The 17,517-nt window shown below is 46.8% G+C and overlaps 1 protein-coding gene across 2 annotated transcripts in view; it reads left to right on the top strand.

Moving 5' to 3' along the window:
- The window catches only part of LOC146863660 (uncharacterized), a 130,582-nt gene extending 113,417 nt beyond the window's left edge, over positions 1-17,165 (top strand). For both annotated transcript variants that reach the window (XM_085627751.1, XM_085627753.1), the window contains one exon: positions 12,365-17,165. In XM_085627751.1, the coding sequence (XP_085483877.1) occupies positions 12,365-15,603 (3,239 nt within the window). In that variant the 3' untranslated portion in view covers positions 15,604-17,165. The remainder of the gene's footprint in view (positions 1-12,364) is intronic.
- The last annotated feature ends 352 nt before the right edge of the window (positions 17,166-17,517 follow it).

Raw genomic sequence — 17,517 nt, forward strand, 5'->3', positions numbered from 1 at the left:
CGCGGGCGGGGCCATGTGAAGTACTGGGAATTTTAAGCCCAGCGATGCAGGGGAACACACCCTATGACTTCGGGTTCTTCCGGTTTCAGACCTACAGAAACACAGAGTCTTCTGGGTGAAGTCAAAGATCAGTTTATTGGCTGCAGACCAATTACAGGTATCCTAGAAGTACAACAGTGTGTATGTTCTCAGGAGACTGCTAAAAATTACTGAAACGGGCTTCTCCTTAAATACAAAATATCCTGCTTCAGGCACACATTCCTTGTTTTATGATATGGCCATATAAATGTATACATTACAAACGAAAAGGCAGAGTCATGATGACCATCCCACATTCCAGTTAAGCCAGCCCACAATTATTTACCCAGCAAGGTTCAGATCCCACATCAGATATCAATAGGCCCCAATAAACACGGGCATCTCCTGTTTGGAAAACAAGCCATAAAACAGGAACAGTCAGGTGTGAAAGATTAACTGGAGGCTCGTGTGGGATGAGAAGGCTTTATGGTGTGTCAAGCCCTGATGCTAACCACAGGTGGCCAGGGGACGGGGAGCTCGTGACACCGGACTGACCTGGGGCAGCGGAGCCAAGCTGCCCAGGTCACAGAGAAGTCAAAGGAAGGCACATGTGCTCTAAAGGCCCGTATTTGCTTCATAATATGTAGCCTATGTGAGGGCAACCATAAGATGGCCACCGCTCTAAGATGGAACCCACGGAGTCAATGTATAATAACGTATACACAGTGCTTTCATAGCTAAAACGATATACTAAGCACTTGTACATACCGCATTGACCATTCGCGGTTCGCTAATACCGGGATAGACAGGGGTAGGGCCCTGCCTCCTACGCGATCCCAAATTTCAAAGTACGACACATGACGGAGCGGTTCCGTCACCTGCACAGCGCAACCGATGCGCATGACGGAACCGCTCCGTCATGCGCATCGAAGGGGTTAAAAATCACTACTGTAACCAAAACGCTTTTACTCAACTGTTTACAGGAGATGTCCCAGGACTGAATCTAGGATCCAGTCCTGTGGTTAGAAAAGTAATCCATAACGTAATTAATTGCATTTAACTAGAAATTCCCATTGAGCTCAATGTTGCATTGTTTGAAATAGTGTTGCCTCTTGCAACAACTGTAACTACTGTACTTAAAAAGTCTATTACCTATTTGAAAAGTATTTAACTAAAGGGATTCATTCTGAGAAAGTATGTTGATACCTATGTTGGTTCTAAAAATAAAACAACTATATCTTTTGATACAAACCATTGGCCTAGAGTTCAGTTCTGGAGTGTGTGAGACCATTTGTTGACTGAGTGTGTACAACAAATGCTTTACACTGTCCTCTGATACTGCCTTACTGCTCGACCAAGCTACCACTTTGGAGAGTAAGGTTATATCTAACTTTAGCCTCTTGCCATACCTCTGGGGACTGTGGACTCTGTGCACACTGTACCTTACTTTGGTCCAGTATATACAGAGCCACTTTCTTACACATCTACATCAATCTAGTCTAGATTGCACCTTCCAGCAGTCGCTGCATATTTGCTAAACAGACAGCATTTATCCTTGTTAAAAATTCCTGTGATTAAAGCCTTTAAGGAAGGTTTAAAAAGTAATTCGACTCAGAATCCCTCCGGCACCGCTGTAGAATCTCAACATTGTACTTACAAGACTCATGGGTCCACCCTTTGAGCTTTTACACAAATGTCCTTTGCAGTTCCTTTCATGGAAGGTTGCCTACCTCGTTGCAATCAACTTCACTAAGGAGAGTTGGTGAGCTACAGGCATTAACTTTAGAAGAACCCTTCTTTCATCTTCATAAAGATAGGGCAGCTCTTCACATTATTCCTAAATTTCTCCCTAAAATCGTTTCTGCTTTTCACATTAACCAATCCGTTGAGTTACCTCTGTTCTTCCCTCAACCGGATTTGGTAGCAGAAAGAGCTCTTCACACACTTGATGTCAGAAGAGCGTTATTGTATTATATTGATAGGGCAAAGGACATAGCAACTTTTTGTTGCATTTGCTCCACCCCACAAAAGCAATCCTATCTCTAAATTAGGAATTTCCAGATGGTTTGTTAAATGCATTCAAACCTGCTATGCGAAAGCTAAAAGAACTTTGTACCTCCAGTGCGCATTCCACTCTCAAAATAGGGGCATCTATGGCCTTTTTAGGTAACATTCCTATTGCTGATACCTGTAAAGCAGCAACATGGTCCACACCACACATTTACTAAACACTATTGTGTGGATGTGTTAGCACGCCAACAAGCCAATGTAGGACAATCAGTGCTAAAGACACTTTCTCAGACAACTGCAACATCTACTGATTAGCCACCGCTTTGGAAGAAGACGGATATATATATTCTGTGCAAAGCATGTGTATATACAGCACACATGCCTCAAACGGATTATGTTACTTACCCAGTAAGCATCTGTTCTTGGCATGTAGAGCTGTAGATTCACATGCGCCGTCCTACCTCCCCCCACAGTTGTAGTTGTTGCAGTTCTCTTCATTTACATTACAAACGCATGGACATCTCTTTACTACACTCGCTCCATTCTCACCCTCTTGCGGGAGAACAATCTAACAATAGAGTTGATGCCCATGTGCACTATCACCAAAAGGAGGACCCTCCTTACCTCGTTACTGGAAAGACTTCTTCAAAGAAAAACAACTTACAAACATCCGGACCCAACACTAGATGAAAGGAGTATGCAAAGCATGTGAATCTACAGCTCTACATGCCAAGAACAGATGCTTACTGGGTAAGTAACATAATCCTTCCAGCCCCGCGGTAAGACAAGCTTACCCTGTCGCAAGTTGCATGTCAATCCTTTCCAGAAGAACCTGCTTGTAGGGGTACCATTTCATCAGGATTTACCAACTCGGATACTAATCAAAGATGCTTCTCTCGAAGGGATGGGGTGCTCATATGGGCTCTCTTCAGACCCAGGGAATTTGGTTGAAGAAGGAAAAGATGTATTATGTCAGTATCTTGGGGATTGAGAGCAGTTCTTCTGACTCTAAAGTCCTTTTTTCCATCTTTAACAACAAACTCTCCTTGTTCAAACCGACAACGCAACAACTATACTGTACCTGAATAAACAGAGAGAAACTCACTCCTGCCCCTTGTCTCTTAAAGCCCAAGCCATTTGGAAATGGTTAATAGCCAGGAATTTAACCAAAACAATCATTGATCTCCCAGGGGTTAAGAATACCCAAAGCAGATTCTGTCAAAATTTCCACAAAAATCACAACTGGATCCTAAACGTCGAGGTCTTGCAAGACATTTTTTAGAAATGGGATTACCCTCATATAGACTTGTTCGCAGAAGCAAACAACAAAAATTGGCACGATTACGCATCCAGGTTCATCCAACCAGGGTCACATGGGAATGCCCTTTTGATAAATTAATCAGGGAAATTTCTGTTAGCATTTTCCCCAATTCCTCTCATACCAACAATAATTGTCAAACTGTACAAGTCCGGAACCAGAATGATATTAATAGCCCCTCAATGGCCTTGTCAATGGTGGTTCACAGATCTTCTACATCTGTCAGAGAGACCACACAAGAAATTGCCGTGCAGACAGGATCTCCTGGACAAGCTTGGAGGACAGATATTACATCCCAACCTTCTCTACCTTCACTGAACTTGACTGCATGGCTCCTGGATTCCTCCAAAATGGACATTTAGGCCTTTCTAAAGAATGCATGTGCATTTTAAGAGAGGCTAAAAAACCTTAAACTAGAAGATCATATACTTTCAAATAGAAAAAGTTTAATTTATGGTGTAAACAAAATTATCCTAAACTGATTTTGTATCAAAAGGATGTGGTCATTCCGTATCTTCGCCATCTACCTAAATTTGGACTGCAGTTTTCTTCCACTATGGTACATCTTGTGGCCATTACGGCCTGTACGGCCTGTTGGATATCTCCTTCATAGAAGTCTTTCTTTAAAATTACAGTGGTCAAAGACCTTTTGGAAGGCCTCAAAAGGTGTTCCTTCAAATAAGGTCACCCTTCTGTGGGAATTTAGTATTGTCCTTGCCAAACTGATGGGTACCCCATTTGAACCAATACTTAAGCCCTCTTTGCAGCATCTCACATGGAAAGCAGCTTTCTTGTTGCTATCACTTCAACTCGTAGGGTCAGTGAAACTCAAGCTCTATGTTCTGAGGAGTCGTACACATTCTTTCATTCCAATAGAGTGGTGATATATGTATTAGCTCGCTTGCATTGGGGTGCGCTAATTTTAGCATCCTGGGTGACCTCAATCTTCACTTTGATTGCCCTCATATCCTGGCCATTAGCAGCACATTGGCGGATTTGGAGGCTCTCCAGCTTAATCAACTGGTTACTCATCCAACGCATGTGGGTGGTCATATACTCGACCCGTTATTCACTAATCTGTCAGGGGCCACGGTAGCTAAACCAAGCCCTGTTGCTTGATCCGACCATTTTATGATTAGAATTTCGCTCTCAACTGCTGAACATCCGTATAAGCCCCAGGATAAAGTAGTGTACAAGCGCCATCGGAAAAAACTTAAGCTGGAGGACTTTCACCATTTGTTGGTTACGAATCCGCTTGGCCCTTTTCACAATGTTGAATCTGGGTATGATCTGTTTTGTGACTGGGTCTCTCAGGCCTTGGACATACTGATCCCTGCTGCCTGGTCGAAATGTCGGTCCAGAGAACCCAGCCCATGGTACGACAGTTCCCTGACATTGTTAAAAAGGGCCTGTAAACAGGCTGAAAGGGAGTGGCGGAAGTCCTATGATGCCGGAAAAAAATCAAGGTATCTCTCCACAGTCAAACACTATCATAGAGCTGTGTGCAGAGCTCGGGCTGCCTTCTACTCACATGAATTCAGAGCAAGTCCTAATCCATCCAAATTAATCTTTAAGGTCCTAAAGGACCTGATGGCTAAAAAAGTTCATTCGGCTGAAATCTGCTCGGTGGCCCATTGCGAAGATCTGGCTTTGTTTTTTCTTGGAAAAATTCAAGCCATTTACCGTGGCTTTCCCACTTCTGAGCCAGTTGTTGAATGTATCAGCCCCGCACCTATCATAGGTGACATATTGGAGGTATTACCCAGTTTATTAATGGATACACTTTTAAAACTGGCCCAGAGGGTAAAATCTGGCTCGCCTATGGATCCCATGAGGCCAGCTCAGTTTAGAGATTCCGCTACTATCTGTCTTCCTCCATTATGCCATCTCTTAAACCTCTCGCTCGCCACGGGTGTTGTTCCAACTAAATGGAAACCGGTTGTTGTAACACCCATTCTGAAAAAGCCTACATCGGATCCATCTAAACTCGAGAACTATCGCCCGATCTACCTCCTCCCTTGGGCTTCCAAAGTTGTCGAGTCCCATGTGAACGAGGTTCTGACTAAACATCTCATAGGGGCAAACATTCTGGACCCTTCCCAGAATGGTTTTCGGGCTGGCCATAGCACCGAGACCGCCCTGCTCTTTATGACAGAACATCTGCGTGTTACGCTTGATTTAGGTCAGACTGTGGCACTGATATTGTTGGATCTCAGTGCCGCATTTGACACGGTTTCGCATGGGATTTTAATTCAACGACTCAGGGAGGCGGGTGTTATGGGCTCTGCTCTCGATTGGTTCCGTTCCTTTCTCACTGGTCGGACCTTTAAGGTAGCCACGCCGCCTTTTGAATCTAAGTCCTATTCGCTGGAGATGGTTGTGCCCCAGGGTTCGTCGTTGAGCCCCACACTGTTTAATCTATATGTGAGGCCGCTAGCAGATGTCGTCAAGCACTGGGGTATGACCATGGTCTCCTATGCAGACGACACGCAGCTGGCGGTCGTCCTAAGTGGGGACTCCGACCTGGATGCACCCAGATTCCGGGATGGACTATCGGCAGTGGCTAGATGGATGAATATCAACTGTCTCCAATTGAATGCTAAAAAAAACTGAGGTCATGATCGTGGGCAAGCGGACGGATCTGTGGGGTGATAGGTGGTGGCCTCCGGAATTGGGTGCGACTCCTGTGCCAGTGTCAGAGGTAAAGAACCTGGGAGTGTGGCTAGACTCTGCCTTGAGTTTTAGTGTCCATACAAAAAAAGTGGCGGCCACCTGCTTTGGCATTCTGCGAGGGTTGCGTCCACTCCTGAGGTTTTTCGACGCCTCCACTAGACAGCTGGTTATCCAGGCATCCATATTATCGCGGCTGGATTATGCCAGCTCACTCCTGTTGGGGGCTAATCAGGCTGAAATAGCACGGATGCAACGTGTTCAGAATGCCGCTGCAAGAGCCTTGATAGGTTTACCAAGGTTCTGCTCTGCGGAAAGCACCATCCATGCTTTGCACTGGTTACCTATGGTGCAGAGGATACAGTTTAAGACCCTGTGCCTTTCTCATAAGATCCTCAGGAAGTCCTCTCCCCAGATCCTTTCTACGTTTTTGGTCCCTTATGTGCCTTCACGCACTCTCAGATCTCTAGGTCAAAACCTGGTGGTGGTCCCGCGGTTCAGGCTTTGCAGGGTTGGTGGAAGGTCCTTTCGGGTCCTGGCCGCAAAGCTGTGGAACTCTCTTCCGCCTTGTATGCGTGGAATTGATGAACTCTTGAAGTTTAGGAGGGCCATCAAGACGTATCTGTTTTCCTCCTCATGTTAGTGTTCTCATCTGCGCGAGTCTCTTCCTCTCTGGTTCTGTTGTGTTTGGGACTTCCTTTTCCAAGCGCCGGGACGCCCCTTAGCTGGGGCAGCTGTGCGCTATAAAAGTGCTGGTAACATAACATAACATAAGAACTACTTTCATCCCTAACCCTGCAACTCCGACTGAAAGGTCATTACACATTCTTGATATTATAAGAGTGCTGAAGTTCTACCTGGATAAAACCAAAGTTATAAGGAAATCGGATCACCTTTGTGTTAAGTACGGTATGGTGAAAGAGATTTTGTAACCTCTAAACAAACTATTTCCAGGTGGATAATTTCTTGTAAACTCCTTTCTTTCCAGCCAGCTAAAAAAATCCTTACGACCTAAGGCAGATTCTACAAGCGGTAAAGCTGTGGCTGCAGCTCTATTAAAGAGTGCAACTGTGTCTGAAATTTGCTACCTGGAAATCTGCTCATACCTTTACTGGGCGGTTCTTTTTCTGAGTTTTATATAGCGCGAACTTGACCTGAAGGTATCCGGTATCAGATTGCTTTATGAGCACCTTGGTTTACATAAGGACACATTCATTTTTGAGCGATTAAGTGATTTGCCCAGAATCGCATGATGTTGAGCGTCGTTGCCAAGGCCTGAACCCAGTTTCCCAGATTTGAGGGCAACCTCGTTCTCTAGCTGACTTGGCCACCCCAGTTCAGACCCAGCCACATGCAAATCAGTCTTGACCCTGTTCCTCATGGAAACAGTCCAGCCTGAACTGCTAAGCCATGTCTTCCCTGGACCGGAAACAAGTGAGCTAAAGAACGATGATGGATTCAACCCAGATCTGTGACTGGAGGTGAGTGTCGGAAATGTTTTAGTGCTCCTTCCATCATCTCCTTGTGATTGCTTTGTTTGCCCTAAGTTGGCAGGGTATGCCCAGACATGGATCCCTTGCTCACTTTGCCACTGGATTCAAGCTAGCCTGGCTGATGAAGGGTGTTACCCTGAAACCGGCCCCGGGATGCTTGTTTCCGGTTCAGGGAAGACCTGGCTTGGCGGTTCGGGCTGGACTGTTCCTATGAGGCACAGGGTCAAGACTGATTTGCATATAGCTGGGTCTGAACAGGGGTGACTAAGTGAGCTAAAGAACGATGATGGATTCAACCCAGATCTGTGACTGGGGGTGAGTGTCTGAAAAGTTTCAGCGCTCCGGCCATCATCTCCTTGTGTTTGCTGTATTGATGAGGATCCCCTGGAAGAGAAGGATACATTGGTTACCTGTAATCCTAGTACTCTTCCAGGGGAAGCCTCATCAAAGTCCTAAGCAACCCTCCCACCTATTGCCGCCATTAATAAATTCTATACCCAGGATTCCTAATTTCCATAAAAGTGATTTCACCTAACTGTCACTGTGAGGCATGATGGGATACAAGGGGTCCTGCGAGGTTCTGAAAGACACAGTACCAATTTTCTCTGTAATTCTTTGAATGGCAGTCTATTTCCTAATAATGGCTTTCAGTCAAGAATGCCACGGCACTCTTGTACAGTTGATGATAGTTTTATTCGATCCAGACACAAGAGCAGCCTCAACGTGTGTTGGTGCCCCACAGCACCTTGAGCACGACCATGGTGCTGTGAGCCACCAGCCGGGGTCCCCGCACGTGGGCTGGAATTTTTAGTGTTTATGACTTTGATGAGGATTCCCCTGGAAGAGACATGGGATTAGAGGTAAGCATTGTTTCCTTGCCTGCAAATTCCTCGCCAATCTCCCCAACTCTTTTCTCACCTCTTCCCCGTTCTGAGAAATGGTCGCACAGCCATCACATACATATGGTTTTAGGTTACATTGTTAAACGGCATAGCCACTAATCAAAATACTGCAGGCCGTGTTCACCTGTACGGGCTCTAAAAAAAAAAAGAATGAGGAACTGACGTCAGGTCACAAGTGTGGCGCTATATGGCTCCAGTGATGTCATGTCCTGGTATGTGCCTGATGCCGGAATGGAGCCGAACTCCACCTAATGGTGTACGAAAGCTGTTGGAAAGTTTTTGCATCCTTTCTGACACCTTGAGATATTCAAAAAGTGAGTAATCCGCAGGTAGGTAAAGCATTCACCAGAAAGATCATTGTCTAGGGTAATCAATCAATCAAGAAATTTGTATAGCGTGCTACTCACCCGGAGGGTCTCAAGGCGCTTGGGGGAGGGGGGTCCGCTACTGCTCGAACAGCCAGGTCTTGAGTTGCTTCCTGAAGGAGAGGTGGTCTTGGGTCAGACGGAGGTGGATGGGGAGGGAGTTCCAAGTCTTGGCTGCCAGGTAGGAGAAGGATCTTCCTCCCGCGGTGGCTCTTCGGAGGCGTGGAACGGCGGCGAGGACGTGGCTGGTCGATCGTAGCTGGCAGGTGAGAGTGTAGAAGGTCAGGCGGTCGTTGAGGTACCTGGGGCCCAGGTCGTGGAGGGCCTTGTGTGCGTGGGTGAGTAGTCGGAACGTGATTCGCTTGCTGACGGGGAGCCAGTGCAGGTCTCTCAGGTGTCCGGAGATGTGGCTGTGTCGGGGGATGTCCAGGATGAGTCGTGCGGAGGTGTTCTGGATGCGTTGGAGTCTTTTCTGTAGTTTGGCTGTGGTTCCGGTGTAGAGGGTGTTTCCGTAGTCCAGTCGGCTGGTGACGAGTGCCTTTCGGAGCATGCGTAGGATGTTGAAACATGACGATGAGACGGCGTTGACTTGTCTGGTCATCGAGAGGGAGGAGTCAAGGATGAAGCCCAGGTTGCGTGCGTGGTCCGTTGGTTTGGGTGCGCTGCCCAGGGCAGGGGGCCACCAGGAGTCATCCCAGGCAGAGGGTGATGGTCCAAGGATGAGGACTTCCGTCTTGTCTGAATTCAGTTTCAGGCGGCTGTTCATCATCCACTTGGCTGCTTCTTTCATCCCTTTGTGTAGGTTGGTTCTGGCGGTGGCGGGGTCATTGGTGAGGGAGAGGATCAGCTGGGTGTCGTCAGCGTAGGAGATGATGTTGAGGTTGTGTTGGCGTGCGATGGCCGCGAGGGGGCTCATGTAGATGTTGCAGAGAGTGGGGCTGAGTGATGAACCTTGTGGTACGTCGCAGATGACTTTGGTGGCCTCTGATCTGAACAGGGGGAGGCGGACTCTCTGGGTTCTTCCGGCGAGGAACGAGATGATCCACTCCAGTGCCTTCTCTTGGATTCCGATGTTGCTGAGGCGCTGCACTAGGGTGCGGTGGCAGACAGTATCGAACGCTGCGGAGAGGTCCAGGACGATGAGGGCCGCTGTTTCCCCGTTGTCGAGCAGGGCTCGGATGTCGTCAGTGGCTGCGATGAGGGCGGTCTCGGTGCTGTGGTTGGCTCAGAAACCGGACTGCGAGTGGTCGAGGGATCCGTTCGTCTCGAGGAAGGCAGCAAGCTGTCTGTTGACGGTCTTCTCGATGACTTTGGCAGGAAAAGGGAGGAGCGAGATGGGGCGGTAGTTCTTGAGGTCGGTGGGCACCGCTGATGGTTTCTTCAGGAGGGCGCTGAGTTCGACATGCTTCCAGCTCTCCGGGAAGGTGGCGGTGTTGAAGGAGCAGTTGATGATGTCCCGGAGTTGGGGGTGCGATAACGGTGTCTGCCTTGTTGAAGACGTGGTGGGGGCATGGGTCGGTTGGTGATCCGGAGTGGATGGTGTTCATCGTGTGGATGGTGTCTTTGGTGCTGACCGGGGTCCAGGCGTGGAGGGTGGTAGTGGGGGGCGTCGGTACGGTGGTTGGGTGCGTGGTCTGTGCGCCGAAGCTGTTTATGTCGGTGATCTTGCTGTGGAAGAACGAGGCGAGTGAGTCGCAGAGGTCTTGCGAGGGAGTGATGTCGTTGTTTCCGGCGCTGGGGTTGGAGAGCTCTTTGACGATGCTGAAGAGTTCCTTGCTGTTGTGGGCCTTGTTGTCTAGTCGTTCCTTGAATGCTGTCTTCTTGGAGGTGTGGATCAGCTGGTGGTGTTTGCGGGTGGCGTGCTTGATGGCGGTTATGTTGTCTGTAGTCGGGTCTTTGCGCCAGCCTTTCTCGAGGGTACAGCAGTTCTTCTTGGAGTTCTTGAGATCGTCGTTGAACCAAGAGGCTATCTTACTGCCGGGTCTGCTGGGATGGTTTTTCAGTGGTGCGAGGTCGTCCGCGCAGTTGGCGATCCACTGTGTGAGGTTGTTGGCTGCTTGGTTGGGGTCTGTTGTGCTCGGGGGAGGGTTCTGGCTCAGGGATGTGGTGAGCTGGTCGGTGGTGATCTTGTTCCAGCTCCTGCGGGGAACCTGTTGCGGGAGGTGGTGGGTCGTGGTTCTCCTGAAGCTGTTGTGGTCTGTCCAGTGTAGTCCGGTTGAGTGGCTGAAGGAGATGTGCTTGCTGGAGGAGAAGATGGGGTCGAGTGTGTGGCCGGCTTGGTGGGTGGGGGTGTTCACCAGTTGCTTGAGTCCGAGGTTGGCGAGGTTCTCCAGTAGGGCGGCGGTGTTGCTGTCATTGTTGTTCCCCAGGTGGAAGTTGAGGTCCCCTAGGAGGATGTAGTCAGCGGAGGAGAGGGCGTGCGGGCTGATGAAGTCTGCAATGTCTTCGCTGAATTGTGTGCGAGGTCCTGGGAGTCTGTAGATGAGGGTGCCGCGGAGTGTGGTCTTGGGGTTGGTGTGTATCTGGAAGTGCAGATGTTCGGCGGCTGTGAGGGTGTCGTCGGAGTTGGTCGTGATGCGGATGGTGTTCTTGTGGACGATGGCGATGCCTCCTCCAGTCTGGTTGACGTGGTCCCTCCGGGTGATCTTGTATCCGCCCGGGATGGCGATGGCGATGGCGATGTCGGGCGCTGAGGAGGCGTTCATCCATGTTTCCGTGAGGAAGGCGACGTCTGGGGATGTTGTGTCGGGCAGGTTCCATAGTTTCACGGCGTGTCTGTGGACGGAGCGGGTGTTGAGCAGGATGCACTTCAGGTGGTTGCTGCTGGTGCTCGGCTTGGCGGGTGCGGTGCCGGTCTGGATGCAGGTACATTTGCAGGTTTGGCATGTGAAGGGTCTGTGGGTGCGTCTCGGGGTGGCGCGGTTGCAACCGGGGATTCGGCCGGTGTTGAGTGTGTTGAGGATGGTGGCGTCGTAAGTCCGGCGGGTGGGCTGGCATCTGCGGGGACCAGGGTTTGTGGCGCTGGGTGCGGTCCATGCGCAGACGGGCTTGCCTTTGGTGCGCCTTTGGCGCACCCGCTGCGCGTACGTGTGCACTCCGCCATAAATGGCGAAGTGGGAGGGAGGAGCAGCTGGGAGGCGGGAGCGGGGCATCGAATGGGAAGGGACACAGAGAGAGAAGGGGCGGGGCCGCAGGGAAGCAGCGGCGGGGAGCGGGGAGAGGGCGGGAAACACGGCATGGGCTGGGCACAACAACAACAAGTGGGGAAAAACACACGATAAACAGAGGCAGAATACAAAATGCAAACGCTACAGAGGAAAAATACAAAATACAACGGTCAAGGACCAGGAGCACAGCTGCGGGCAGCGGCGGCACTCGGCGGGATCGGGGGCAGCCGGGGCTCACTCACGGGGAGTGTGCGTGGGGTGACCGGCCCAGAGGGTCAAGGGTAAGTAACTTGTTCAACATAACTTTCTCTGTGAAGCACTAGTAGAGAGCACAGCTTTATGAGTTACAAGTTGGTATGTCTGCTGCTTCTATATTTTATTTTTTTATCAAATTAATTTGTCTTGATTTTGTTTCAATCAGAGACGAATACCTTGAAAAAGTACAAGAGAAAACTTGAAGAGTGTACTGATAAACGGCAATCACGCATAGCAAGAGCGGTCAAAAAAGAAGTCTGGTATTCAGAGAAAGATGAGGATGATATCTGGATCTCAGGCGAGGAGGATGTTTGGAACTCTGCTGAAGATGATGACTGCGACTCAGATGAAAATGAAGAGTTAAAATATAGACCTAAAAAACCCAAAAGGATGCAGAACAACACTGCAAGAAAATACTCCGCTGAACGCAAATTTAAAAAGCCTGCTGGAAAATCCAAGTCGTCCACAAAAATTCCAAGAACAAAATCGGGAGTGAAAAAGTACCCATGCCCAGACTGTAGTATAGTCTTTTTTCAGAAATCCAACCTAATCGAGCACCAGGTATTTCACAGAGAAGCAGACCTGCCAGGTGTAAAGAAACGGCAATCACGCAGAGCAAGAGCGGTCAAAAAAGAAGTCTGGTATTCAAAAAAAGATGAGGATGATATCTGGATCTCAGGCGAGGAGGATGTTTGGAACTCTGCTGAAGATGACTGCGACTCAGATGAAAATGAAGAGTTAAAATATAGACCTAAAAAACCCAAAAGGATGCAGAACAACACTGCAAGAAAATACTCCGCTGAACGCAAATTTAAAAAGCCTGCTGGAAAATCCAAGTCGTCCACAAAAATTCCAAGAACAAAATCGGGAGTGAAAAAGTACCCATGCCCAGACTGTAGTATCGTCTTTTTTCAGAAATCCAACCTAATCGAGCACCAGGTATTTCACAGAGAAGCAGACCTGCCAGGTGTAAAGAAACGGCAATCACGCAGAGCAAGAGCGGTCAAAAAAGAAGTCTGGTATTCAAAAAAAGATGAGGATGATATCTGGATCTCAGGCGAGGAGGATGTTTGGAACTCTGCTGAAGATGATGACTGCGACTCAGATGAAAATGAAGAGTTAAAATATAGACCTAAAAAACCCAAAAGGATGCAGAACAACACTGCAAGAAAATACTCCGCTGAACGCAAATTTAAAAAGCCTGCTGGAAAATCCAAGTCGTCCACAAAAATTCCAAGAACAAAATCGGGAGTGAAAAAGTACCCATGCCCAGACTGTAGTATCGTCTTTTTTCAGAAATCCAACCTAATCGAGCACCAGGTATTTCACAGAGAAGCAGACCTGCCAGGTGTAAAGAAACGGCAATCACGCAGAGCAAGAGCGGTCAAAAAAGAAGTCTGGTATTCAAAAAAAGATGAGGATGATATCTGGATCTCAGGCGAGGAGGATGTTTGGAACTCTGCTGAAGATGATGACTGCGACTCAGATGAAAATGAAGAGTTAAAATATAGACCTAAAAAACCCAAAAGGATGCAGAACAACACTGCAAGAAAATACTCCGCTGAACGCAAATTTAAAAAGCCTGCTGGAAAATCCAAGTCATCCACAAAAATTCCAAGAACAAAATCGGGAGTGAAAAAGTACCCATGCCCAGACTGTAGTATCGTCTTTTTTCAGAAATCCAACCTAATCGAGCACCAGGTATTTCACAGAGAAGCAGACCTGCCAGGTGTAAAGAAAAAACCTCTTCGTAAGAATTTAAATGCCAGTGTAAACAGAAAAGTAAGCAAATCAAAATACAGTGACAAGAAGAAGCATTGCAATGAGAGGAAACAATTTGCAAGTAAACATCCGCAATCAACCCAAGGAAAGAAACCACACCCATGCGATGAATGTGAAAGGTCTTTCAATGCTTATGAAATGTTGCTTCAACACAAGAGGGTTCATGCAAGCGAGAAAGCTTTCATGCAGGTGGACGAAAAAGGTGTCAAAAAGTATCATCAGAAAACCCCAGAAAAGAAGCCACACCCGTGTGATGAATGTGAAAAGTCTTTCAATGCATATGAAATGTTGCTTCAGCATAAGAGAGTTCACGCAAGCGAAATAGTTTCCAAGTGGAATGATGAGATGCAAAATGTTAGCAAATCCAAAAGTGATAGCAAAACTACAGTAGAAAAGAAACCTTTTCCTTGTAGTGAGTGTGAGCTGTCTTTTAATTCTTCTTTGGTACTGCTTCAACACCAGAATGTTCATACAAAAGAAAAAGTTTCCACCAGGGTTGATGAAAATAAAAGTGTTGGTACACCCAAGGTTGAGACAAAAGCATCAGAAAAGAAACCTTACCCTTGTAGGGAGTGTGATCTGTCTTTTAATTCTGCTCCATTGCTGCTTCAACACCAGAAGGTTCACACAAAAGAAAAACATTCCATGCAAAGTGATGAGATGAAAGGTGATACTAAACTGATGGGTGAGACAAACGTCTCCGAAAAGAAACCATACCCATGTAGTGAGTGTGATCTGTCTTTTAATTCTTCTTTGGTACTGCTTCAACACCAAAATGTTCATACAAAAGAAAAAGTTTCCACCAGGGTTGATGATCAGAAAAGTGTTGATACACCCAAGATTGAGACAAAAGCACCAGAAAAGAAACCTTACCCTTGCATCGAATGTGAAATGTCTTTTAATGCTTCAGCAATATTGCTTCTACACCAGAAAGTCCATGCAAAAGCAAAAGACTCCATACATCATGACGAAAAGAATACTGTGCATGAACTTGACAACCTAGTCACAGACAAAACGTTGACATGCTGTGAAAGCGAGAAGTGTTCCCATGATTCTTCAGCACCTCAACCACCGAAGACTGACACTAGCTTAAATGCATCGATATGTTCAGATGAGAACCGTGTGAGTACACTTGAGAACAATGCCCCAGAAAAGACAAGTGATGAAAGCGAAAAGTCTTTGACTCCTTCTTCAATGCCACTCCAACAGCAGAAGCTCCCCACAAGTGCAAAAGCGTGCACGTGTAATGTCTGTGGGAAATCTTTTAGCAAATCCTCACTGCTGATCATACACAAACGAGTACATTCTGGATACTTTGCATGTAATGAATGTAGGAAGAGTTTCAGCACATTATCAAGCTTGAAGGTACACCAAATAAAACACAAAGGTTCAAAATCATATTCCTGCAATGAATGTGGGAAGACCTTCAAGATCCCCTCATACTTAAAGCTCCATCAGCGGATACACACCTTGGAGAAATGGAGAGACAAACGGGGGTCTGGCTCCAGGAGACGGGGTCTGAAAAAACCCAAGTTTGGTAAAAAAAGCCCTGAAGGGGATCTGATTGTCTCCAGTGTCTTCTATAAACAACCTGCCCAATCCACAGACGTGCTGCCTTTATGAAAGTGACACCATATAGTCCCAATAAGAGAGCTGTGTTTGGTCATCAAAGGTCGTACGAAGAGAGACTTCTTTGCGCCATTAAGTGTGGAAATAAAATAAATTGTATAGTTGAATTCATCCTGGAGGTAAAGCAAAAAACTGCAAAAGAAGCCAATGGCATACAATAAATACAAGAGTTTAATTGCCGGAGGAAAAGGTAGAAAGTTCTCTCCTGGTGGAGCAGCTTTTATGCTACGAGTGGCAGCAACCAAGGGAGGGTATTGCTGATCATGGTCCCCAAGTATGCAATAAACTGAAATGAGATTCGCAGTCCAGCAGTAAAAGTACTAACCAGCACCGAAAAATAACACTTGCTGCAAGGGATAAAATAGTATACAAGAAAGGAAATTATTCCGAAAGAGCCTTTACCTAATAACATGAGGGGCAGAGGAAATAAATTATGTATTTTGAGCAGGAACCAATGTTAATGTAACCAAAACTCCATGTTGCAGATTCCTTTTAATAGTAGAGACATGGTCCATCACATTCAAAGTTCTTCTGACTGCAGAATGTGAACAGTTGGCTTCTGATGACCTCTCAGTGGAAACCGAGCCAGGCTTCTTGATAGAAGGAAGGCAGAAGCTGTGTCATCTTCACGCCAATTATTTGAGCAATGCTTGGATCAGTCTTTTGGCTTCTAGCTATAATCCCCTGCCCAAAATTGCCGCTCACCTTGTAAAGCTGGGCCTTGCAAATATATCTTTTGCAGTGCATTTATTGGTAAAATAGCGATAAAACCTCTGTCACCCGCTCCCACCACTCCTAAGTGGTGCCCATATGTTCTGTCATCTTCAGTAAATTCCATGTTCTACTAACCACTGTTAACAAATGGTTAATGTACTCAGACAGGGTGATCCAGTGGCTCATCTCCCATCTTTTGTGAAACAATCACAAACATGAAAGTCTGTCCCTAACCTTCCTAGTTGTTTATCAGTGCATCTTAAAACTGATTCTCTAAAATCATTTTCCATATATGGTCCTTTCTACTGAAGACAGTCGTTCTGAATGCAGCCTAGTGTCCTGTGCATTGAGGAAGCATTGCCCGTCTCCCCATGTCCTGCACCCATCTTCTTGCAGCGAGCATCTGGATGCTGTGCAAGGGGCAGCATGACTTTTTGTGTGCACGTGTATGTTCATGTTAACAAGTACCGTGTGTAATTTTCTTGTCACCGTGCTTTCAAGTACAGGACCGCCTTTTTAGTCTGTATATGGAGTGTGCGTCATTCTCTCCTAAACAGATCAACATAAAGGTACTGCTGCAAGTCGACTTGTTTCCCACGCTCATCCGCATAGCCTCATAGAGGCCTTTGTATTCATTTATGCACCCAGTTTTCTATTGTCGAACTATTTATGGCAGCAATGTTGCTTCCCATTCAGTGAGCAAACATGATGGACCCTTGAATCATTCAGATGTTGTGCCAATAATTGTTTGCCAAACGAAGCTTGTGTTTTGCAATACTTGTTTATGCTGTAAGCCCCAGCTCAGTTCTCATATTTTTTTATTAAACATCTTGGCTAATCCATAGTGTAGCTGAAACTTTATTTCCTGCAGTGCAGACAAAAAGAAGGAATGTGAACATTGAAATGCAATGACACTAAAAATGATACACACCACAAGAAGATAGTCAGTCCATACATAAAACACACTTGTGTGACAAGGCGACCCGTAGAATGGCTGTAAACATGGAAAACAGCAACACGTTAATTGGATGAGAACAGATGTCATAGTACAACCTGCAACAAAGAAAATGGTGGTTTGGGTAAAGCGATTAATAAGTGTGCTTATGAAAAAGCTTCCACACTCGCAATCCAAAGAAGAAAATTAAAAAATGTAAGTTGTCACCTTCGGGACCACAATGGCGTCACCTTCGAGGG

Source organism: Triturus cristatus, chromosome 2_1 (assembly GCF_964204655.1).
Source record: "Triturus cristatus chromosome 2_1, aTriCri1.1, whole genome shotgun sequence".
Classification (NCBI taxonomy): domain Eukaryota; kingdom Metazoa; phylum Chordata; class Amphibia; order Caudata; family Salamandridae; genus Triturus; species Triturus cristatus.